At 41.1% G+C, this 22877-nt stretch overlaps 1 protein-coding gene across 2 annotated transcripts in view; it reads left to right on the plus strand.

Moving 5' to 3' along the window:
- Positions 1–22877, plus strand: part of LOC146789453 (ATP-dependent translocase ABCB1-like) — a 197983-nt gene that overhangs the window by 82520 nt on the left and 92586 nt on the right. For both annotated transcript variants that reach the window (XM_085631599.1, XM_085631600.1), the window contains exons 5-10: positions 4013–4163; positions 5175–5247; positions 8456–8647; positions 13684–13855; positions 20209–20333; positions 21625–21802. In XM_085631599.1, the coding sequence (XP_085487725.1) occupies positions 4013–4163; positions 5175–5247; positions 8456–8647; positions 13684–13855; positions 20209–20333; positions 21625–21802 (891 nt within the window). The remainder of the gene's footprint in view (positions 1–4012; positions 4164–5174; positions 5248–8455; positions 8648–13683; positions 13856–20208; positions 20334–21624; positions 21803–22877) is intronic.

Here is a 22877-nt window from a genome sequence, read left to right on the forward strand (position 1 = left end):
ACTTTGTTTTCAACTACTGTGATACCTACTCCTTTTCATAGACTAGCATTGGGAATTCCTTAAAACACTGTAAAGCTGTAATTTCTGATTAGAAACCAGTAGCTGCATCATGTATCATATATTTGTAGGGTGATGATGAATCCTCTTTAGTGGTAAAGTTGGATTTAACATTACTATTTTACAAATGCCACTTTTAGAAAAGGACATTTCTCTTCTCTAATTGCTCTGCGTGCCTTACACCCTGTCTCCTATACACATCTGGGTGGGTGACAGGTACACTTTGTGTATTTCCTCTAGACAGCCACAATCACAGGAAGGGTGGGTGTGACACAGGACTCCTCTATATTCATCTACATTCTGATAGCCCTTCCTGGGCAGGAAGAGAGGGAGGGAACGGACACTTACACCTTCATAGGAAGTGTCCTTTGCCCAGAGAATTGCTGGTTTACCCCCAGAGAGAGCCTGGCAGAGAGAACTGGGATTGGAAGTGGTTCTTGTGCACTTCCAGGGCCTGCTTTGAAGTCACCCCCATATCAGAGGCTCAACTGGGTATAAGTACTGGGGTTCTGACCCTACAAAGACGGTACACTACTGGACCTGTGAAGAACTCTGCCAAGAGTAAAGACTGCTGGGCCACTTTGCCTTACTGCTGCTCTGAAGAAACTGCTTTCTGCCCTGCTGAGGTCAAGAGCTGGACCCATCTTACTTGAACCCAGAGTGACTCCAAGGACTTGCTGGCTTGCCCCCTGTTCTGAAGTCTCAGGGTCATCGAAAACTTCCTTCAGCCCTACAAAAGCACCTGGACTTTGCTATCTGTGAGTTCTGCTCTGCCAAGGGGTGCCAATCCAGCCCTGGGCCCTTGAAAGGAGATTTCTGCTGTCCAAAACCATCAAAATTGATGCAGTGATGACTTTGTACCGATTGGAACTGACACATTGCCCTTCAACGCTAATCAACAACATCGTCTCGACAGACTGCACGCCTCAACCAACAGCTCAGCTCGACGACGCAGTGCCTGCATCAAAAAAGGGTTAGTCTTCATTGACTGCGTGGATCTGCGTCAACGCCGCACCTTCATCTACGGGATCAACAACAACACGGCGTCTTCTCCACTCCTGGAATCGAGTCTTTGACATTTGCTCCATCCAAGCTACTTTGCCAGTGGGACCTGCATGAGTCCTGTAGCCGGCCTGCCCTCTATCATAGTTAGCCTAAACTTTGGATTTTCCCTGTTTAGCGCAATGTGAAGTAGCCCCTTAGAGCTATTGACTGCTAAGCAATAGTTTTGGTTTATTCCTAAAAATTTCATAACTCTAGTTCTACCTATTGAATTGTTGTCATTTTGGTCTTGTTTTACTCATAAAAATACTTTCTAAACCTGTGAGGCATATTTTTGTTGATGTTTTCATTGTGTTACAGTGTGTGTTGCACAAATACTTTAAACATTGCCTCATTCAATAAGTATGACTGCTCTCTGGCAAGGTACAAGTGTGTGTGTCTAGCTTTCCCTGACTAGGATTATGGTTCCCACTTCGACAGGGTGCATACCTCTATCAACTATAGACCCCATTTCTAAAACAGTTGTTCTTCAAAATACATCCAGCTGCTACATCAATTATAAATTGACTCCCATATGTCCAAATATGAATGCCATGTGGGCTGTCCATGTATAATGCTTCTGTATCTGTATTGATAAAATTGCAAAGGAACATGTAACAAAACCCACCTCGAGGCAATGGAGCCGACCCTGTACCAGGGTCTGAACATTGAAATAGAAATGGTAGATGACACTGATGAGAGAGCAAAGTGACATGGTTCTATCGTATGTTCTGAACCAACTGTGTTTTGTCGAAGAAGAATATAGGATGCCTCTGGGTTGCCACTCTGTTTCCCTGCTCCCGTGTCATCCCTGAAGTGTCTGAGCCACTCCATTGCACCTGTTGAATCCTCAAATAGAAAACTAGTGAGTGAGTTACACAAGCACTTCACTCTCTAGGCATACGGACAGTAGGTGAGCTGTTTGTAGGTGGGCTGTGCAAAACCTGGGATGATATTAACTCCAGTGAACCAGAACCTTCCATTTTGACGCAATTCTAATTCCACAGAACATGACACGCGCTGCGTGATATTCTAGGTGATGAATACCTCGAGCCCCCAGAATTATTAGCTTTAACACACATTATACGGACAAAATCCCCAAAGCGAATCGTAGCTAATATTTAAAACACATCAATGTCATGCAGAGCGAACCATTACACCAAGGCTCGTTTGGCATGGCAGCGGGACTTGAATATAGAAATAGCTGACACTATGTGGACCTTCTGCTGCACCAGTACCAAACGTATCTCACTTAACGGGAGGCATAGACTGGTACACTTTAAGTACCTCAATAGGGTATATTACACCCCGGAAAGACTTCACAGATACGGATTACGGGATGACACATGTGACCGCTGCAGTGCACAACTAGCTGATTTCCTCCGTTTGGCCTTGACCTGCCTAAGGGTGTCTGCCTTCTGGGCTCAGTCTTTAAGGAACTAGGTCAAATTTCTAAACTAGCCTTAGAACCTGACCCAATGCTGGCATTACTGGGCTACTCCAAATTAATACCCAAGGGGGCCAGAAGGTTGGTTGATATGGGACTGCTGATGGCCAAACGTAGGGTGGCAATCAACTGGTGTCGTGGACCACTCCCCACGATCATTCAGTGGAAGAGTGACATGACATTCTGTAGTGCACAGACGGAACTTTACAGCGAACTGCTCCCCCTAAGTAACAGACCTAAACATTTCTGGGAATTATACATCTACCTATTCACCTCAGCATGCGATGTTAGCGAGACACCTGATTTAACGCAAGACTAGAACACTCAGAGATTTGCATTAACTTATAGTAACACTGTCGATGTGAACTTTTCATTCTCTTGCTAGATACAGTTATAACATGTTAAATCGACGGACGACTATACATGGGTGGGGAAGTGCTACTGGGAATGCCTAATTCTTAATCGTGACCACTAAAAACCTGTAATGTCTTCAATTGATGCTTACTTTCTCATATCTGACAAACAAGTGTACAGTGCAATGTTCTTCTGATATGCTGAGTCTCACTGTTGTATGTTCTAAGAAAGTCAATAAAAATAAACCAAAAAAAAGAAAACTAGTGAGTGCGGGTCGCAAAAATAGACAGAACAAAGCTTTGAACAGGCACTTGAATTGCGCACTCAAAGAAACATTTGGTTATCAGCACATCTTCAGGTCACTCGTACACCTCCACAAGCATTAGAAGAAAAAAAAAACTGAGCGACCTCAAAAGATCTTTCATGGCAGTGTCAAGTGTGTCCTGATATTAGAGATATTGGACATAGGACAAGGACAATAAAATAAAGTTACATTTCTCCATCATTAAGTCATGTAACTATTTCCCCTGATTGAAACTGTGCACAAGTAAAGTTTTGGACCGTGGAGTACTCGTGGAAATATGCAACTGTCTTAGAATTCCACAATCACTACTGACATTCTTTGCAATGCCAAAAAATCAGAAATGTCTTTCATGCTTAGGAGTGAGTGTTTCATTTGCGCTGGTCATTGCCAGTGTTCACTATCAACACCATTTTTTTCAAACATGTAGCTAGAAAGGAAGCTTTTCTTCTGAATATCTGTGCAGAGACTTGCTAATTGTGAATGGTACATGTTGTTAGGTAAGCATTGCTTGTTGTTCCACCACTTCCAGCTTTGGAGTTCTGCATTTTTGTTTACACCAAATTAAGCACTATTGGGAACCAATCTGCCTTAGTAGATTTCCAACTTTGAGAGCAACGCTTTGCAAATCAGAAAAACTGTCTGAAAATGTATCTTATGATCATTTTAAAAATCTGCAAGACTCTGAACCATGAGGACTGGAGGTGGGCGTCAGAGTGCAGGAAAAACAAGTTGCCTGAGGGTATGCATGCATTATTTTTAACTGTATTTCGGTGAAATGCCTAACTTTATTTCATTGTTTTTCATTACAGTTTACCTTTGCTGATGGGCTTGATACATTTTTGGTGATTCTAAGTCTGCTATGTGCCCTTGCCAATGGCGTCGGATTGCCACTTATGATCATTGTCTTTGGTGAAATGACTGACAGCTTTGTCAAGAGTGGTCAGACAAATACAACTGCAGGTAAATATATATTTACAAATACTGTTCAACCCAATAATTGAGTCCACTTAAATTGCAACCAGAGATTTGTGTAGTCAAACTGATCATATTTCATAAACAGTGTCCAACACTCCTAGTTCACTTTGATTAGGAATTTTGCATTTCCTGTTGAAAGTCAATAGTGATTTAATATATTGAACTGGAAAATGTGGGCATCTTCTCAATTTGGAACAATATATATCATCACAACAAAAAGACCTGGTTATAAAAAACACTCATCATCGATACATGAGTTCCATCAAATGGGTACAGAGTGAGTAAATTGGTGAGTACCAACCAGTAGCTCAATGGATAGTGCTTAAGTGAGGCACTTTCTGACCCACCTCACATTTTTTCTTTATTATAATTAATGAGCCCATTTTGAGACTGTTGGCCAATGGACTTGTGACCTGAACTGGGTGACTGATGATCTTTTAGCAATGACTAACACATATAGTGGGCATGAATAGATAAATGAGCATAGCCTTACCAAGGAGTGAGATATGATACCCATTTGATGGAAATCATGTATAGGTGATGTGTTTCTTCTAACCAGGTCTTTTGTTGTGAAGTTCATGAGTGGGGGGCGTCATGGTTATTAGTTGCCTCTTATGCTGCTTTTGTTGATATGATACCTGAAAGTATTTGCAAACAAAAAAGAATGTCTGTCCTATCTATAGGCATGTATGTATGTAGTCTTTCTATAGTGTGAACTTAGCTAAAAGGCAACGGAGAGCTGCAAATTGTCAAAGACAAGCATAAAATCTATGCATTATGATGTAGTGTTCTCTAAGGCATTGAACAAAATGCCAGACAAGTGCCCCAGGAATGGGATGTACAATGACTTTGATACTCAAAATAATCAAGATTTTGAGATTGAGGCAACAATGAAAACATAAAGGAGCAGCATTTAGTTGACCCAAAATGATTCCCCTTGCAGCTTTAGTATAATTTTCTTCATGGTTTACAAATTCTTTTTTTTTCTCTTTGCAGCAAATATATCAGTGCTATCCAATTCCACTTGTTTCCAGATTCCTGATTTTGATATAGAAACTGAAATGACAAGGTGAGGGGAAACCCATTGTTCGTTGTTGTGACACTAATTGCTGGCCAAGTGAATATAAATATAATATTTCCATTTATTGATGACCTCATGGCTTCATTGCAGCACTTAGTATGGGCTCCATCCTGGCAACTCCTGATGACTATATTTTTTCATTAGTATTCGCTAGTGGGTCATAGATTGTCTAGGAAATTCTTTATCTATGACAACGGATTAATGGCATTCTGCCAATAAAAACAAAGTAAACACTGAAGGTACATGCCAGACAGTGCCATTATTATTGCGGTGCTTGTGAGTTCCTCGTATTGCTGTTTTAAGGATTCTTACGTACACAAGCAAAGGCATGTATTAAGTACTTATGTTCTGAACAACTTTAATTTATTACTAATTTTCAGCTCATTTTAGCTTTCAATATGGCTTGCAGAATCGGGCGGCACTCATAAACAGTTGAATCACAATTAACTTAAGAGACGATGTGTAAAGAATTTGTGCAACACACACAAGCACACAGTAACACAATGAAAGCACCACAAAAACTTGTCACATGTTTAGAAACATAGACAACAATTGTATAAGTAAAACAAGACCAGAACAACAAAAATCCAATAAGTATAACTGGAGTTATGAATTTGTAAAGAATAAGCCAAAAATAGTGCTTTGAAGTCAAAAGCGCTATGGGGTTACTTGAGGTTGCGCTATACTGGGGTAAACCCAAAGGTCATGCCAGCCACAGTAGAGGCCGGCTACAGGACTCAGACAGGTCCCACTGACAAAGTACTTTGGATGGCGCAAGCATCAACATCGAAGACTCAAGTCGAGGAGGCGATTTATTTTGGTTGGAGGTGAAGCATCGGCGCCGATCTATGCAGTCGATTGCTTCGGCATCGAACCTCTTTATGATGCTGGTGCTGCATCAATGTCGATCCGCACTGTCTGTCGGCGGCGAGTCATGCAGTCTGTTGAGGTGATGCCGTCGATCAGCTCCTGAGCTGGTGTTGAAAGGAAATGCATCAGTTTCGATCAGCACAAAGTCATCACTGCATCGATTCTGATGCAAAAACATCTGCAGAACCCACTTCTGAGGCTCAGGACTGCATTGACACCTCAGGCAAGGGAGGACTCAGATGGCTGAGTTTGTAAACGGTCTTTGATGGCCCTGATACTTCAGGAAACAGAGGGCAAGCCATTGGAGTCACTCTGGGTTCAAGTGAGATGGGTCCAGTCCTTGTCCTCAGCAGGGCAGAGATCCGCAGGGCAGCTCAGCAAAGCACACCAGCATTTCATTCAGAACAGTCAGTCAAGCAGAGTGGCAATCCTTGTAGCACAACAGGTTTTGCTCCTTGCAGAGTTCTTGATAGGTCCAGTAGTGTACTGTCTTGGTAGGGTCAGAGCCTACGTACTTCTACCCAAATGAGCCTTTAAAGTGGAAGTGACTTCAAAGCAGGCCCTCGAAGTATCCAGGTCCCCTTTCATCCTAGCCCTGTCTGCCAGGATATCTGTAGGGGGTAATCAACCCTCTGTGTTGGACATAGGACACTGCCTATTCAGGTGCCCGCTCCCTCTTCCTGCCGAGGAAGAGCTATCAGAATTTAGATGAATGCGATGAGTTCTGTCAGACCCACCCTTCCTGTGTTTGTGGCTGCCTAGAGGGAATGCACAAAGTGTAGCTTTTACCCATCCCAGATGTGCATTGGAGACGGGCTGCATTGCACAAAGAGCAGTAAGAGAAGAGAAACGTCCACCTTCTAAAAGCGGCATTTCTAAAACAGGAATGTTGAACCCAACTTCACCATTCCACAGATGTGAAACTTGATGCAGCTACTCCTTTCTAATGACAAATTACAGCTTAAAGGTGTTTGAAGGAATTTGCAATGCTAGCCTAAGAGAGGAGTAGACCTTACAGTAGTAAAAAACTAATTTAGCTGTTTGTCACTACCAGGACATGCAAAACTTACCAGTACATTTCCTACCATTTACTTACACAGCACTCTGTCCTTAGGGCTACCTAAGTCCTACCTTAGGGTTGACTAATATGTAATAAAAGGGAAGTTTAAGGCTTGGCAAATGGTTTTAAATGCTAAGTCAGAGTGTCAGTAAACCGCACACACAGACCCTGCACTGGCAGGTCTAAGACAGGTTTGAAAGGCTACTTGTGTGAGTGGGGCAATCAGTGCTGCAGGCCCAGTAGTAGCATTTAGATTAGAGGCCCTGAGTATTTGGTATACCACTTAGCAAGGGACTTGTAAGTAAACTAAATATGCCAATAGAGTATACACCAATATCGCCATGTTTAGGGGAGAAGCACATGCACTTTAGCACTGGTTAGCAGTGGTAAAGTGCTCAGTCCTAAAGCCAACAAAAAGAAGGTCCGAAAAAGAGGAGGACATTTGGGGTGAACCTTCAGGGAGGCCATTTTCCAACAGTGCTTCTGTTTGAAACCTCAAAACAATGGATAATTTGGTTAAATTTAAAGCAAGTAATAGGTGCTGTTCCACTCACATTGCAAGCAGTAGAGAACCTGACTGTTTATAACAACAATCGTCTCACAATTAAGAAAGAGGGTTCAGTGGTAATTGAAGACTAACATTTTTTCCTTAAACAGGCAATACAGGCACTTTATTTGGTAACCTCACAGAGAGGTACCTATCTGAGTGCAATTATATCGGCAAATGATACCTATGTGAGTTTGATGGTACAGCAACAAACCACATGGGCTTCTTTATGATGCACAATAGGAACTTACTTCACCATAACTGGCTATGCTGCAATGCTTGTTTGAAAAGGATAGGATTGACTTGAATGTGCTGTACTTGGCTGTTTGGAACAGGATTCATTTTAACCAGGAAAGTCACAAGTGCACTGTACAAAATGCACAGCCGAAGACGCAAGAAATCTCGATATGTAGGAAAATCTCTAGTGCAGAAAGGAAAAGACTGAGAACCACCTTCAGACTATCGAATGTACCCCAAACGAGAAATGTAAAGATAAAACACAGCATGGAGGATGCAAAAAAACAGATAAGAAAGCCAATGAGTAAATCAAAAAAACATCAATTGGATTTCTATGAAGAGCATTTATAGTTCCTCTAAATAAAATGCAATTTCTCTTACTTGAAATTTCACATAAATATGCTAATATGTTACAGCTGTGCTGTTTTGTTGGTTTTTAAACCTGAGCTCATTAAAAAAAATTGCTTTGTTTTAATCAACAGATACGCATATTACTTCATTGGAATTGGATTTGCTGTGCTTGCATTAAGTTTTTTTCAAGTATCGTCAATTTTGGTGGCTGCTACCAGACAGACTGCAAGAATCCGGCAAAAGTTCTTCTATGCAGTCCTTCATCAGGACATGTCTTGGTTTGACACTAATCAGATTGGTACTCTGAACACTAGATTAACAGAGTAAGTAGGTGTATCTTGATGGATATTGACTCAATACATGTCTATTTCCATTGATTGAAGTTAGCATTCATGTTACTGAAGTATATCAATTCTAGTTGAATTGACAACCCTTTCACTGTTGTGTGTGATGCTGGTCAAATGTTCATTATACATTATTATATGATAGAAGGTGCTGCATTCCAACACCATGAACTGTATTGTTGTTCAAATTGGCATAGTATTGTTGATGAAGATGATTGGCAAGTGGACAGTTTGCATGTTTGGTGGTAAAAGTAGAATGTCTTGGGCTAAAGGCAGTGGAAGTTTCCTTGGGAGGGAAGTAGCTTGTTCACCTTTTTGATGCCTTGAATGAAACTAGTGGATACATTTTAGACCTTGTGTACTCAGACCAGATAGTCCTCATAAGGCAAGCATGCAGAGTATTTACATTGTGCTTGAAAGATTTGGCAACTTGATTCCTAGACAATGGGCTATATTAGTCGCATTGGTGGCAGGAGACAATGAAGTTGTTCACAAAGACTCTATACACCTGTTTGATTGAAAACAAGGCTTTGAGTTTAGAGTTCATTCCTATATTGCAGCTCAACGATAAGCCACAATATTTGGTACTGTTGCTTGATGCGAATCTGTCTGAATAAAATAATGGAGAGCGGATAAGCAAGTAAAGAAGGCCCATTAACAAAGTCTGTCTCAGCTCATCTACTTTCAAACCTCATCCCCTCTTGTAGCACCTTTGGTGCAAAAAAGATACTTCTAAATTCTCTGGCCACAAGAAAGGTAGGTAGATTGGCATGTTGGCTGCCTAGGAGGTGATTGCAAAACATTCTGCGCTGGTCCCATGATCAGCAAAGTAGTTGATGAACAGTCCAACCATAGAAAGCGTGCTGGGTTGACAACATCAAAGGCAACTGGCAGGTAAATTAGGACAAGAACATAAGCGAATCATTCTGCAAAAGTCTGGATGCTGCTTCATAAAATTATTCGTGCATATTCAGTCCCATGTCATGGAACAAAGGGGCCCTGACAGGACATTATATCTCAAGAGATAGTTGTTATTTGCAAAGGTATTAATAGTGCTGCAGTAACTAAGTCATCAAATTTGCTAATCATGTCAGTTAGTAAAATGATAATGTGAAGGAAATAGAAAAAACTAGGAAAGGTTTTTAGTTTTTTGTACTTGAACAACTTCACCTCAACAGATTTCCAACCATTCTGCCATTGTTCTAATTCTAGATTCTAATCACTTCTTGAGTTGCAGCTCAATTATGAATATGACCATAATGGAATTATTGTTTCTACAGGTTACTTTGCACATTTAGTGCATACTAAGTTTCATTTCAGGAGATGACCCTTGTTATGTTATCTGGATTGGTATCGCGTGACTGATCACCCAATAGGGTATCCAGGCACTGGAGCAGGTGTATAGGTCTGATAGTTCTGTGGGGGTTAATAGAAGAGGCAGATTTTCAGCTTCTTTTGGAGTTCAAGTAGGGAGAAGGAGGCCCTAATGTGTAGAGGAAAGCCATTCCATGTTTTGGATGCGATGTAGGAAAAGGCTAGGCTTCCCATTCTGATTTTGCGGATACAGGAGTATGTGTGAGATCGATTGAGGATGAGCATAGGTGTCTGGTAGCTTCGTGGAATTGGAGGCGGCTGTTGAGTTATACTGGAACTAAGTTGCACAGTACCAGGTATGCATGTGTGAGGAGTGGTTGGAGACTCCAGCGTAGAGTGTGTTGCCATAGTCTACTCAGCTTGTGACAAGTGCTTGAGTGAAGGTCCTGGGAATATATTTGAAGATTTTTCTGAGGATGTGTAGTATAAGGAAGCAAGAGGAGCTGACTGAGTTTATACATGCTGCTCTGTTGAGTTTTCTTACATGGTTGGTAGATTTTGATGTGGGACCAAGGTCTGATGGCCGCTAAGAGGTGCTCCTGAGGATCAACACTTACTTCTTGTTGGAGTTGAATTTTAGGCAGTTTTCATACACTCTGCTACATGGATCATGCATTTGGTTAAGCTGGTTCTGGTGGTGGTGAATTTGTTGGACATTGATAGGATGAGCTGGGTGTCATTGGCGTATGAATTGATGGAGATACCATGTTCTCTGATGACATCGGCGAGTGGTGTCATGGAACCGTTCAACAGGGTTGGGCTGAGTGATAAACCTTGGGGAACTACGCAGATCAAGTCCTTGGGATCTTTTATCTTATTCCTGTGAGGAAGGATCCTATCCATTGGAGGGCTGGTTCTTGGATGCATTTTTCGTGTAGTCTTTTGATGAGGCTGGAGTGAAATATGGTGTCGAATGACGCAGGTAGGTCCAGCAGTATGAGGACAGTGGTTTCTCCTTGGTCCAGCAAGGTGTTGATCTTATCTGAGGCAGTGATGAGTGCTGTTTCAGTGCTATGATTGCATCAAAAAACAGACTTGATGTGGTTTAGTATGTTGTGGAGTTCCCTTCTTGTGCTGGAAGGGAATAGATGTGTTCTTTTACAGAATTATTTTATAAAATTATTTCTCAAAATGAATATGTCAGAATTTTGAGGCTTCCATATTTGTGAAATGATTCTCTAGAATCTCAACACTGTCTTATTTTATATTGGCAATGTAATTAGCAACAGCTTTAAAACTGAGCTGTCCTTGTCATCTTGATTCTTTTTGTACACAATAGCACATTTATTTGATCTACGAATAGGCATTTGATAGTGGTGGGATTCCAACTCGCAATATTTGGATATTTTGGCAGCAATAACGGTCCTAATGCAAAAGTGAACATTTCCTAAAATTATCCTTAGTGTAAGACCTACAACAACTTTCTTTTCAATAGATATCGTGTTTCAGCTGGCATCCCTTTCCCTGTTCATTGATTCACTAATCTGCTACAACATTTAATGGATGTGTGTGTCCATACTGTTGAATAAAGTAGTCGTTGAAAATACAGAACAAATCCATGCATAGTTAAGGCGTACATTCTAACATCAGTGATTGTGACTGTGAGTTACTCTCTAAAGCATCTGAGAGTAAAGGCACCAACATAAAGCAGTCCAGTTATTTTCGGAATAAAACTCCTCAGTTTTAGTTGATTTTACCAGTTTCTACCTGCCATGATTCCACAAAGAGAATCTCGCAGAGATGATATCTTGAGAATTGGTGTACTGTTTCCGTTGCCCATTGTCCCATTGTCTCTCTGTTTCACTGCCAATGTGGGAGGGTTCCTTATGACTCGATTTAAAAGTGCATGTTAAATAAATGGGATAAAAATTAAGTCTTTTATAGTAGCGTGTTAAAGTTAGATAGAGCAATATGTGTTTTTGGACCAGTCCCATATAGGTATTTACTCACAAAATCTGAACTTTAGAACAGTGCATTTATAGAAAGTAGTGAAAATTGTGGCAAAAATCAATCTAATAAAATGTGTTATTGTTAATCCATTTTAGTTGAAGACCTTTCACCAGTACTGTCTTTCCTTCTAAGTTTTTACTTACTTGAACTGAAATCTAAGGACAAAATATTGTTTCTTGAAGGCAGATTATCTACGTATGCCTACTGGTTTATGTATGTCAACATTGATAGATTTATCGCAAAGGAGCACGTGCCAAGTACCATTTGTAACTAAGTACTTTGGGGTACAAAAGATGATACACAAGAATAGATAGTGAAGCAGTTAAGAAGAAACCAAGTGACAGATTCTAACCATTAAAACTATGCCATTAGCAGGTAAATCTCCCTTTAATTTAAAGAAGCAACATTGTAATAGCCTTGAGGTTGGTGGTGGCCTAATTCAGCTAGCCTGTTACTTCCCAGTGATAGGTAAGTGGGGGTCTGGTTTTAGCCACTATCCTAAGGGTAAAAACCGCTTGCTCTACTAAAAAGGTGTATGAAATTGAATAGCTGATTATATATGGGATAAAGTACCATCTACCGTATATTAAAAGGTTATTGCAAATGACAGAGGAGATCCGTGACCATATAGTGGAATGAGGTCAATGGCCAAGATGCAAAATCCTTGTAACATGCAGCAGAGGATATGTTATTCCTTAATACATTGTCACAACATCATCCATCCCAGAAATTGCTTCAAATCCTTAGTGTCTTGAGCCTTCATTTGAATGAGCGATCGAGGTTGCAGACATGAAGAATAAAAGCATAATCTCTGGTGCAAATGTAAACACACCAAAAAACAGTTAGTAATTTTTTGCCAAAGCATATCAGTTTAATGTAATTCAGATGTAAAATAACAGCAACTCTGAATGAGTAGGAACATGCAGGAAGATTCATTCTTTTCAGTAATGAACTACAGCATGCAAAAATAAACTTGTTTCCATACATTTCTCCTTTGTACTGGATCACTGTTCATTTCCGAAAAACAAAACGGAGGAAGGAAATGTGTTTAAACTGTAGCTTTAATAATGCTCTGTGACATGTCTTTGACCTTGGCTGTTGGATATGGCTGCAGGCGTTATGACGTCACAACTCAAGTGTAATATGTTAGTACAGTTGAGCAACCAAGCCATGTTCTTATTGCAAGTGACTAGAGATGCCATAACTCGACTGTAAATAGGAATCTAGAGACAGATTTGTATACCTCCATGTATTATAAAGTAATTCACTTTATCACCATTTTATAGCAATGTTGCATAGTTTAGAAAATGTGTATTTATTCATTTAAGATGTGTTTATATATTTGTTATGCTACACAATAAATGAAAGCCAGCACACCTATCAGAACACAGGCCATTGCTTTGCCATCATTTCTGTCAGAGACAAGGAAACATACCAGCAGTGTGACAAGGCTTCCTCCATTTGAATTTTATGTTTAATCTAAATGAGTCCTTCAACTGCCATTTTATTGTTCTTTTTAGTTGTAAGCACGAATACATCATGCAATGATTTTTGTGAAATAAATACAGATGGAAATGCATTATCTAGACCTACTAATTGATAACTGGGATGATGTAAGTGAATGTACTGTTGCTAACGTTTAATTGCCTTAAACAGTCCTAACAGATTCCACCTGTTGTTTACTTTTCCAGTGACATTAATACTATCAATGAAGGTCTGGGAGACAAAGTTTGTATTTTTGTACAGTACTTTGCCACATTTGTGACTGGAATCGTTATTGGATTTGTGAAAGGCTGGAAGCTCACCTTGGTTATTTTATCTGTTAGTCCACTCCTTGGAGTATCGGCGGCGGTTTGGTCGAAGGTGAGTATAAAGTAACGTATTGTGCAAGATATGGTTTCTTTCTTCATGTTAAATTTGTACTGTTGGCATTGGAACAGGGCAAAGCAAAGTTTGTGTGAATACGTGGTGTAGCCACAGCTGCCAGTCAAGGTATTTTATCCTGTAGCCATTTGCATACTGATAGCAGCAGCTTTGAAGTACTAATTGAGGGGAGCACTCATGTTATGGTGACTCTTGGCAACTGTGATGAGATCTAAGATCTGACTAATTTCAAAACATTGGCCTGATTCAATACCCATTAAACAGAGCCTGAATCCTCTGTGAAAATCAACAGGGTAATTATTGTTTAAGTAATGGCCATCATTATGTTTGAAAACAGTCCTGGCTCAGTAAGATAATAATTCGAAGGTGAATTTGGAATTGTATTTGTGGCAATTTACTTTCCTTTTGAAATTCTGCATCAAACAACTGTGGTTCATTGTAAGATGTATTCTATCCAGCCCACCATTGAAATAAGCTTCCCCTAGTTATGAGGAAAGAACAGAATATTCTTAGGTCCAGGAAGACCTTAAAAACTTGATTGTTTCAGTACATATACTAATGGCTGAGGTTGCCATCTTGTAACCTACTTTACTTTGTCCAAATCCTCACATATTTGCTAAAGCTCTAGAATACATCTATATTTGATGACCGCACCGTGCTTTATAAATGCACAGGTGCAAAATGGATGCCTAGAGCAGGTGGCTGATACTGGAGCTCCGAGATAGTTCACCCCTATTGACCTTCCTAAATCTTGCCACATCAAATACTGGCCAAAGTAAAGTTCTCAAAGACTTGATCAAGACTGTTCACAGTCAATCTGTGGATTTGCTTTGCGCTGTGAATCACCTGCATGGGTATCCAGGCGCCTGCAGGGTGCAATAGGCTCAGTCAAAGAGCCAAGTCTTGAGTGATTTTCGGAATTCCGATAGAGACTGGGTGGTGCAGAGCTGCAGGGGGAAGTCGTTCCATGCCTTCGCTGTGAGGTAGGAGAAGGAGTGCCCTCCTCCTGTGCTTCAGTAGATGTGGGGGTGAGCAATCAATAGGGAGGCTTACTGGAATTGTCTGGACGATTGGTAGAAAATCAGGTGGTGGTTGATATAGGCCGGTCCCACAATGTGAAAGGCTTTGTACACAGGGCTCAGTATCTTGTATGGGGAACAGCCATTACAACGCAGTTTTTGCCACGCAGTGCAGTTACATTGCATGCGTTACAACGCATGCGATGTTACAACGCTATGCCATTACAACGCAAGTCTGTACATCGACTTGCGCTATCCCAACACCTTCTCTACTCTTAAGTGGACTGGAGTTGGAATAGTAAATTACACTTTTTTAATGTTAGCACGCCATCTAGCGCAAGTCGATGTAAAGACTTGCGTTGGAATGGCATAGCGTTGTAACATCGCATGCGTTGTAACGCATGCGATGTAACTGCACGCGTGGTAAAAACCCACGTTGTAATGTCATACATCCGTCAATGATGAGTCTAGCCGCGGGGTTCTGGATGGCCTGTGGTCTGTTGAGAAGCTGAGTGAAGTTTCTGTAGTAGAAAGCAATGCCATAGTTGTCTGCTTGTGACGAGGGCTTTTGTGATGGTGCGCCTGATGTTGGTGGGAAGTCACTTGAAGATCATTTGTAGCATGCACAGAGTGGAGAAGCAGGCTGAGGAGACTTAGTTGACCTGGGATTTCATGGTCCGCTCTCTGTCAAAGATGATGCTGAGGTTTCTTGCGTGATCGATTGGGGAGGGTTCAGGTCCTAATTCTGCAGGCCACCAGGCATCGTCCCGTGGAGGGGGTTTGGAATTATTGACGAAGATCAGGACTTCTGTTTTGTCGGCTTTAAGCTTTAGGCATTTCTCTCCCATCCAGTCAGTGATGGTTGTCATGCTGCTGTGGAATCTGGCTCTGGTGGTGTTGGGATCCCTGGAGAGGGGATGTTGTGCAGTGGCCAGAGCTGCCAACTCAGGAGCTGGGGATCCGGGTTCGGGTTTCGGCATTGGCACAACGTCCTGTGATGCTGGGCAAATCACTTAATCTCCACCAATTCCCATGGACAGTGCCTAGATACACCAACTGGTGATAAGCCTTGCTATATAAATCTACAAACTTTGTACGGTTTCTAAGAATTCAATAGGACTGTGTATTAGATCAGCAAAACATCCTAATACAGAGTCTGACTTCTTATATCATCAGAATATGTTGGTTTGGCTAGCTCACAGTACCACATCCAAACTCCTAAACCGTCAGAGTTATAGATGCTGTCGGCAACCTCGAACATGACCACTCTTTTTCCCAATAAATTCATGGAAGCAGATCTATCCCTTTCAGTTGTCACTTTTGCTTGGCCCAAATTTCACAAAGAGAGAAGCCAATCATTAATTTTCAAATCCGAAGATCTCAGCCAAGGAGTAGCAAGATTAGGACTGTTATTGCATGTAGAGGGATTTCTTGCAGGGTAGGGAGAGGTGACAAGGAACTACCCAGAAACCCTCATGGCCTACTGCGAAGAACTAGCCACATGCTATAACTTGATCAAATCATTCAAAGTTTGTCGTTTTTGTTTACAACCACAAAAACAAAGTTTGAGTACCTTAGATAGCAAGTACTGGCGCTAGCACACCATAGGACAGGCCAAACTTTTTTTATCTTCAATCTATCAATTCGGACTATATTTCCAACTTTAGGAGACCAGCCAGAAACCAGTGGTTGCACCTTCACTTCATCATTGGCAGATCGAGAATTCACCTCAGAAGTCCTGTAAGACAGTGAAACATTCATTGATGTCAAAGGGCTAATTCTCTGCCACTGCCCCAGAGTTATCAAGACCTGGTACAAACATTGGAACCCCAAAAAATGGTGTACAACCACCCAACATTCATCTAGGCAGAACATTTAGAGCTCTTTGTTACGAACTGAACTTAATACCCTAGCTGTGAATGACTGCTGTAAGTCACAGTTCTTCTATTTCACTATCAAATTTCCTTCAGGATGATAGGGAGTGGTATAATGTACCTCAACACCCAGGGTGCCCATAGTGTCCCAGTATACCTTAGCGGCAAAAGCCGGGCCCTGGTCTGAGTGGAATATTGCCACTGCAAATGTACCGATAAAGACTTGCTGATCTTTAATAACAGTTTGAATATCAGACAATCGCTGTGGGCCACACCCATAGCAATTGAGAACTATATTCAGCTGCCACTACAATATATTTGAAGGTACCATCTGTATGGAATGGTCCCCAATGATCTAAATAGACACATTGTAATGGCTTATTTGAAACTAAAAGTGGTGAGCAATGGTGGAACCTTTTATTTGTTGGCAAACATCACAACAATGTACAAACTTTCTAGTTTGCTGATAAAGACCCTGCCACCAGTATCGTTTATGTAATAAACAGTAGCCACCACACCTGCCTGGGCAGATGCCAAACCCTTATAAGCAGCTATTATAAACACTAACCTGTGGTCCAGGTTGAGTATCATTCAATCACCCAACCCATGAATGAAATGAAATGAAATGAAATGAAAAAAGGTATTTAATAAAGCGCACTGTGGCCAAGCGGCTTCCTGGCGCTAGGGACCTGAATCAGGACTCACAGGATCAGCTCGAAGGACTTAGGAGGGGAACGCCTGGGAGAAAAGAAAAGTGTTGAGGGCCTTACGGAAGTGAGAGTAGATGGGAATAGAACGAATAGAAAGGGGAAGACTATTCCAGAACTGAGGGGCCAGGACTGAGAACCGCGTGCCACCCGTTATGGATTTACGAAAGCGGGGAATGTGCAAAAGGGACATAGAGGAAGAACGAAGAGTGCGACAGGGAGCATACGAGGAGATGAGAGAAGTGATGAAAAGAGGGGCAGAACGGGAATAAGCCTGAAAGGCTAGGCAGGCCAATTTGAAAAAAGATCTAAAGCGGACAGGGAGCCAGTGAAGAGACTTGAGCGCAGGAGTGATGTGAGAGGATTTAGGGAGGGAGAGAATAAGTCAGGCAGCTTGATTTTGAATGGCCTGAAGTCTGCGGGATTCAAAGGCGGGAATACCCACATACAGACCATTTCCATAGTCGAGGCGGGAGGTGACAAGGGCCACGACTATGGTTTTAAGAGCATCAGTAAAAAAGAACCGTGAGATCTTCCGGATAAGACGGAGGGACAAAAAGCAAGAGGATACAACAGAGCTAATCTGGTTGTGCATTGAAAGGTCATGGCTGACTTTGATACCAAGAGTACGAACAGAGGCAACAGGTAAGGGAGGGGGACCGAAAGAGAGGGGCCAGTGTGCGGGAGACCAGGGATTGGAGGGACCACCAGTGAGGACAAGTTCCGTCTTGTCCGGATTGAGTTTCAGGTGATTGGCACTCATCCACTCAGAAATAAAAACTAGAGTAGAACAGAACTTAGGAAGAGAATCAGGGGAAGAGGACAGATCGAAGATGAGTTGAAGGTCATCTGCGTAGTTGTACACAGAGACCCCCAGCTGAAGAAGAGATGTGATAAGAGGTTGGATATAGAGATTGAAAAGAAGGGGGGAAAGAGAAGAGCCCTGGGGAATGCAGGCAAAGGGAATATTGTCAGGACTCAATTGGTAGGAGTTCTTGGCTGAATAGACTTTAGGTAAAGGCTTGCCACTAGCTGAGGCAGTGACCGCAGCCACCGTATATGTGTGAAATGTTTGTGAATTTGCATTTGCTGCAGGAAAATTAACCCAAGAATAAAAAAGAAATTCACATTTATGCACTTAATGAGCCTCAACCACAAAGGTTACGTCTCCACTTCCATTGCTGAGCCCATATCTATTTATGTGATTAGTTACCGTTTGTCTACAATAGCATTAATTACAGATTGCACTGCTATATTAATGAATGGAATTCAAAGAAAAACACTATAGGGGACTATCCATTTAAAAGACCACGCTTGATCAACCTACAGAAATAAATAGGTACTTCCTATTAAACCTGAGGAGGATAAATCCTTATTGCGACGCACATCTCCATATAAATGTAATAAAGGAGCCTTGTGCACACTCAAGAACTACTCGGGAGACCCATTAAATGGATACCAAACCTAGAACATTGGTATTTCCTATGAATTTTTATCGGACTGTGTATTAGGACAACAAAACTTAATAATACAGAGACTGTGTCTAGTTATATCAGTAAATATTGGTTCTTCTAGCTCACAGTACACATCCAAACTCCTAAACCTCCAGAGTTATAGATACTGTCAGCAACCTCGAATATGACCGCACTTATTCCCATGGAATTTGTGGAAACAGATCTAACCCATATATTTGTCACATTTTCAAATGTTTATTGAAAATATCTAATCCTTGTAGGTAAAACTTGAATTTCGATTATTAACCAGATGAGACACATCATTGTTTATTAGTATTATTAAAATGCAAAAAACACAAATAATTAAAAAATGTTGATCATTCCTAAAATTACTCCTATCTACCACTAATACCCCTGAATTAACGAGAACATGACAAGAGTACCCCATGCCGGGCTCAGTTGGAATGATAAAACCTCATACCTTGGTGAAATGTCTCAGGAAGCCAGCTTCAGTGCATTAACGAATGCACTGAGTGTGGAAGCCTGAATTCATCTCTGCCTGCACAGCTATCCATCTTAGAATGACCATAGGGGCCTGTGGAGCTTCGCCTCATTCACAGCTCTCTGCAGCATTCATGATAATTCCAGTGTGAAGTGCCTCTTGCCTACACACAAAACGGATGCTGTTCAAATAATAAAACAGCCTCATCTCATTCTGCAAGAGACGCAGAAAACATCTTCACTTATTCTGGGTAAAAGGAGTTGTCTCCTACAATCACATAATAAAGCAAGGACATCGCATTCTAGTATGTTTCCCTGAAATGAACAGTGTAGAATAACAATGTCTAACTTATAATAAATGTGTGTGTGTGGCATTTTATCATGTCAGTGAAAAACATGTTCAAACCACCATCTTAAAAAGATGCTAAATAAAAAAGGAAAACTAAAATGGAGACTAAATCTGGGAATAATGGGAAGAACCTCACTCCATTTGTTTTTTTTCCACTTTGATGACCCAGATGACTTTTTCAGTTAAAGCCTTATTAGGGCATAGTTTACAACAGTGGTATCAATAAATTGAATGATGACATTTTATAGGTCACATTAAGAAGAATGTGAGGAAAAGAATTCAATGCAAAATAGACACATGATTAAATATATAGCAATGGTGTTGGCGTAGTTTGTGTTTAAGTAAGATGGAGATAGATGAAAGCATTCAACACGTGTTTAAATCTTCAAACTAACCAGTATTCTTAACTTTTAAATCTGTCTTTCCAGCTTTTAGCAACATTGACTGTTAAAGAACTGTCTGCCTACGCGAAAGCAGGAGCCGTGGCAGAGGAAATTCTGTCCGCTATAAGGACAGTTGTTGCCTTTAATGGACAGCAGAAAGCACTTGCAAAGTATGTTCTTGTGAATTTTTATTTTATAAACAAGGTGAACTATGATTTAAAACAGTGAGCTGAATATCTTTAAATATTTTACTGCAAATGTGTGTAGCATGTCCAAATGCTCTTTCCTTTGTCTTGTTCTTTTTAGGCGTTTTTGCTGTGTGTTAATCTGGAAAGTGTAAACCCAAATGATCACAGAACAATGTTCACCTACAGGAAATGTATCCATTGAAATTGCTGCCTTTCTCTAGAACCTTAAGCCTTGGCTGAACCCAATTTTGTCAAAGAAAAAAAAGATTCCTACAAAGCTCCTTATGTGTAAAACTGACTATGGGCCAGATGTACAATGCTTGCATTAGGACTCGCAAATTGTGTTGCTTTGCTTCACAATTTGCGAGTTGCAAAATACAATGTACAACAGTATCACAGACAATGTTAGCGATTCCCAATGGGGACGCACATTGCATTCCTCATCAATATTCATGAGGCAAGTGCAATTTGCCACCCCATTGGAAATGGCTAGCACTCCCAGGGATGGTGGCCTGCTGGGGTCAGCAGACCACCGCGTCTGGGACTGCTTTTTACATAAAGCATTTTTTTTAATGCAGCCCGTTTTCCTTAAAGGTAAATGGGATGCATTTAAAAAAGAAAAATGAAACGTTTCCGTTTCGTTTTGTAAAGGGAGGCAGTGGTCCCTGGGACTACTGCCTGCTCTTCAAAAATATTTTCGCACCCATTCACAAAGGGGAAAGGGGGCACCTTCCCATATGCAAATGGTTTGCCACCTACTTGAAGTAAGTGGTAAACTGCAAGTGTTTTGTGACTGCAAATGCGGTCTCAAAACAATGGTACATACCATTTGGACTCGCTATTAGGAAGTGACGCCCTTGTCATGCCCCTAGTGAGTCACAAACGCTATTTTGTGAGTCTGTGACTTGCAAAATAGCGTTGGTACATACCACCACACCACTGTTTTTTTTGCGGTCGCAAAAGGGTTGACTACCCTTTTGCGACTGCAAAAAACAGTCATACATCTGGCCCTACACGTACAATGTGCAGGAGAAGTCTTCTCTAGAAGTGTCATTGGTGTAAACGTATTCAATATGTTAATAGCAATTAGATATAGCTGGATAAATCTGCATAGCTTCAGTATACCATGATACATAATTCACTTATGGTCAATCTTTTGAATGTCTCATTGATATAAAATGTTGAAATTAGACATATGACCAAGGCTACAACTAGTTTCTTTGAGGGTGACAAAAATTGTAAAGGAATATTTTTTCTTTGTATGTTTTTTCAGGTATGATGTGAACTTAAAGGATGCAAGAGATGTTGGCATGAACAAATCACTGACAACCAACATATCAATGGGCTTGACTCAGTTTCTCATATTCGCAGCTTATGCGTTGGCTCTCTGGTATGGGACAAAATTAACTGTTGAAGAAAAACAAAACTACACCATTGGAAATGTGCTTACTGTAAGTAAGTCATGGAGAATGTTTCGGAGACTGAACTGAAAAATAAGAATGTATTCTGTAAACAGCAAATATCCAACCAAGCAGGACATTGTGGTTTTTCACAACATTTAATTTTAGTTGCATAACTAATGATATGCAGAATTTAATGAACGTATATTTCAAGGATGACTGTAAGTTTTGGAAGGTGTGCTGAAGTTATGCACTCGTATCACACTTACAATTAGTGGGTATTCAAAGAAAATGCTAGGGAAGCGTTCCTTGAAAATGTTAGCAAAAATCACAATGTCCTATGTTGACACTGTCCACAGTTACGTTCAGTGTCTTCCCACATTCATGTACACCTCTAAACATGAAAAATAATTGCCATTGTAAGTGTGGGAACATGTATTAGATGTTATTGGGAAATGAAAGCCTTTTTGTGGAAAACGTCTTTTAGTTACAGGAAACACAAGGAAAGGATAATTTTGTAAATTTCTTTCCCAAAGCTGTAGGGTTAGGGCATCCAAGATTATCCACGAAAATTATTTTTTCCCACAATGCCACTAAATATCCCTTTGAAAATGGGGAACTCTGGAGCCCCTCCCAGTCTCACCACATTATTTATGACTGGTTCATTCTGGTGTAAAAAAAAAAAAAGAGCAGGGAAAAACACCACAATATTTCAGAGCGGTATGGGAAAGAGATTGCCATGTAGAGTGTGTGTTTTACAAATCCCATAATCCTTCAACAGCAAAATTGTGATCAATCTGCTGTCATGGGCATAATTGACACCGGCATAGGTCAGGAAATTTGATAAAATTGAAACTCTAAATAGAGGGGTGTGTGGCCAAGATGGCAACCAGAGCAGGACTTTGAGTGGCCGTGCCCAGTCCCCGCCTGCAGCCTTGGTGAGATGACCTACCTCCGCCCATCATGGGGTGAGTATGCCCCCCATGACTCCCACCTTGGTGGAGAGCCCAGCTTGATTGGATACCCGGCTGTGAAAAGCTGCTGTGAAGTGGAGGGGAAGCAGGGGCAGTGGCCACAAGATATTCCTTGGCTGGGGCCCCCCACGACCTATAGGGGATAAGTATGC

Source organism: Triturus cristatus, chromosome 10 (assembly GCF_964204655.1).
Source record: "Triturus cristatus chromosome 10, aTriCri1.1, whole genome shotgun sequence".
Taxonomy (NCBI): domain Eukaryota; kingdom Metazoa; phylum Chordata; class Amphibia; order Caudata; family Salamandridae; genus Triturus; species Triturus cristatus.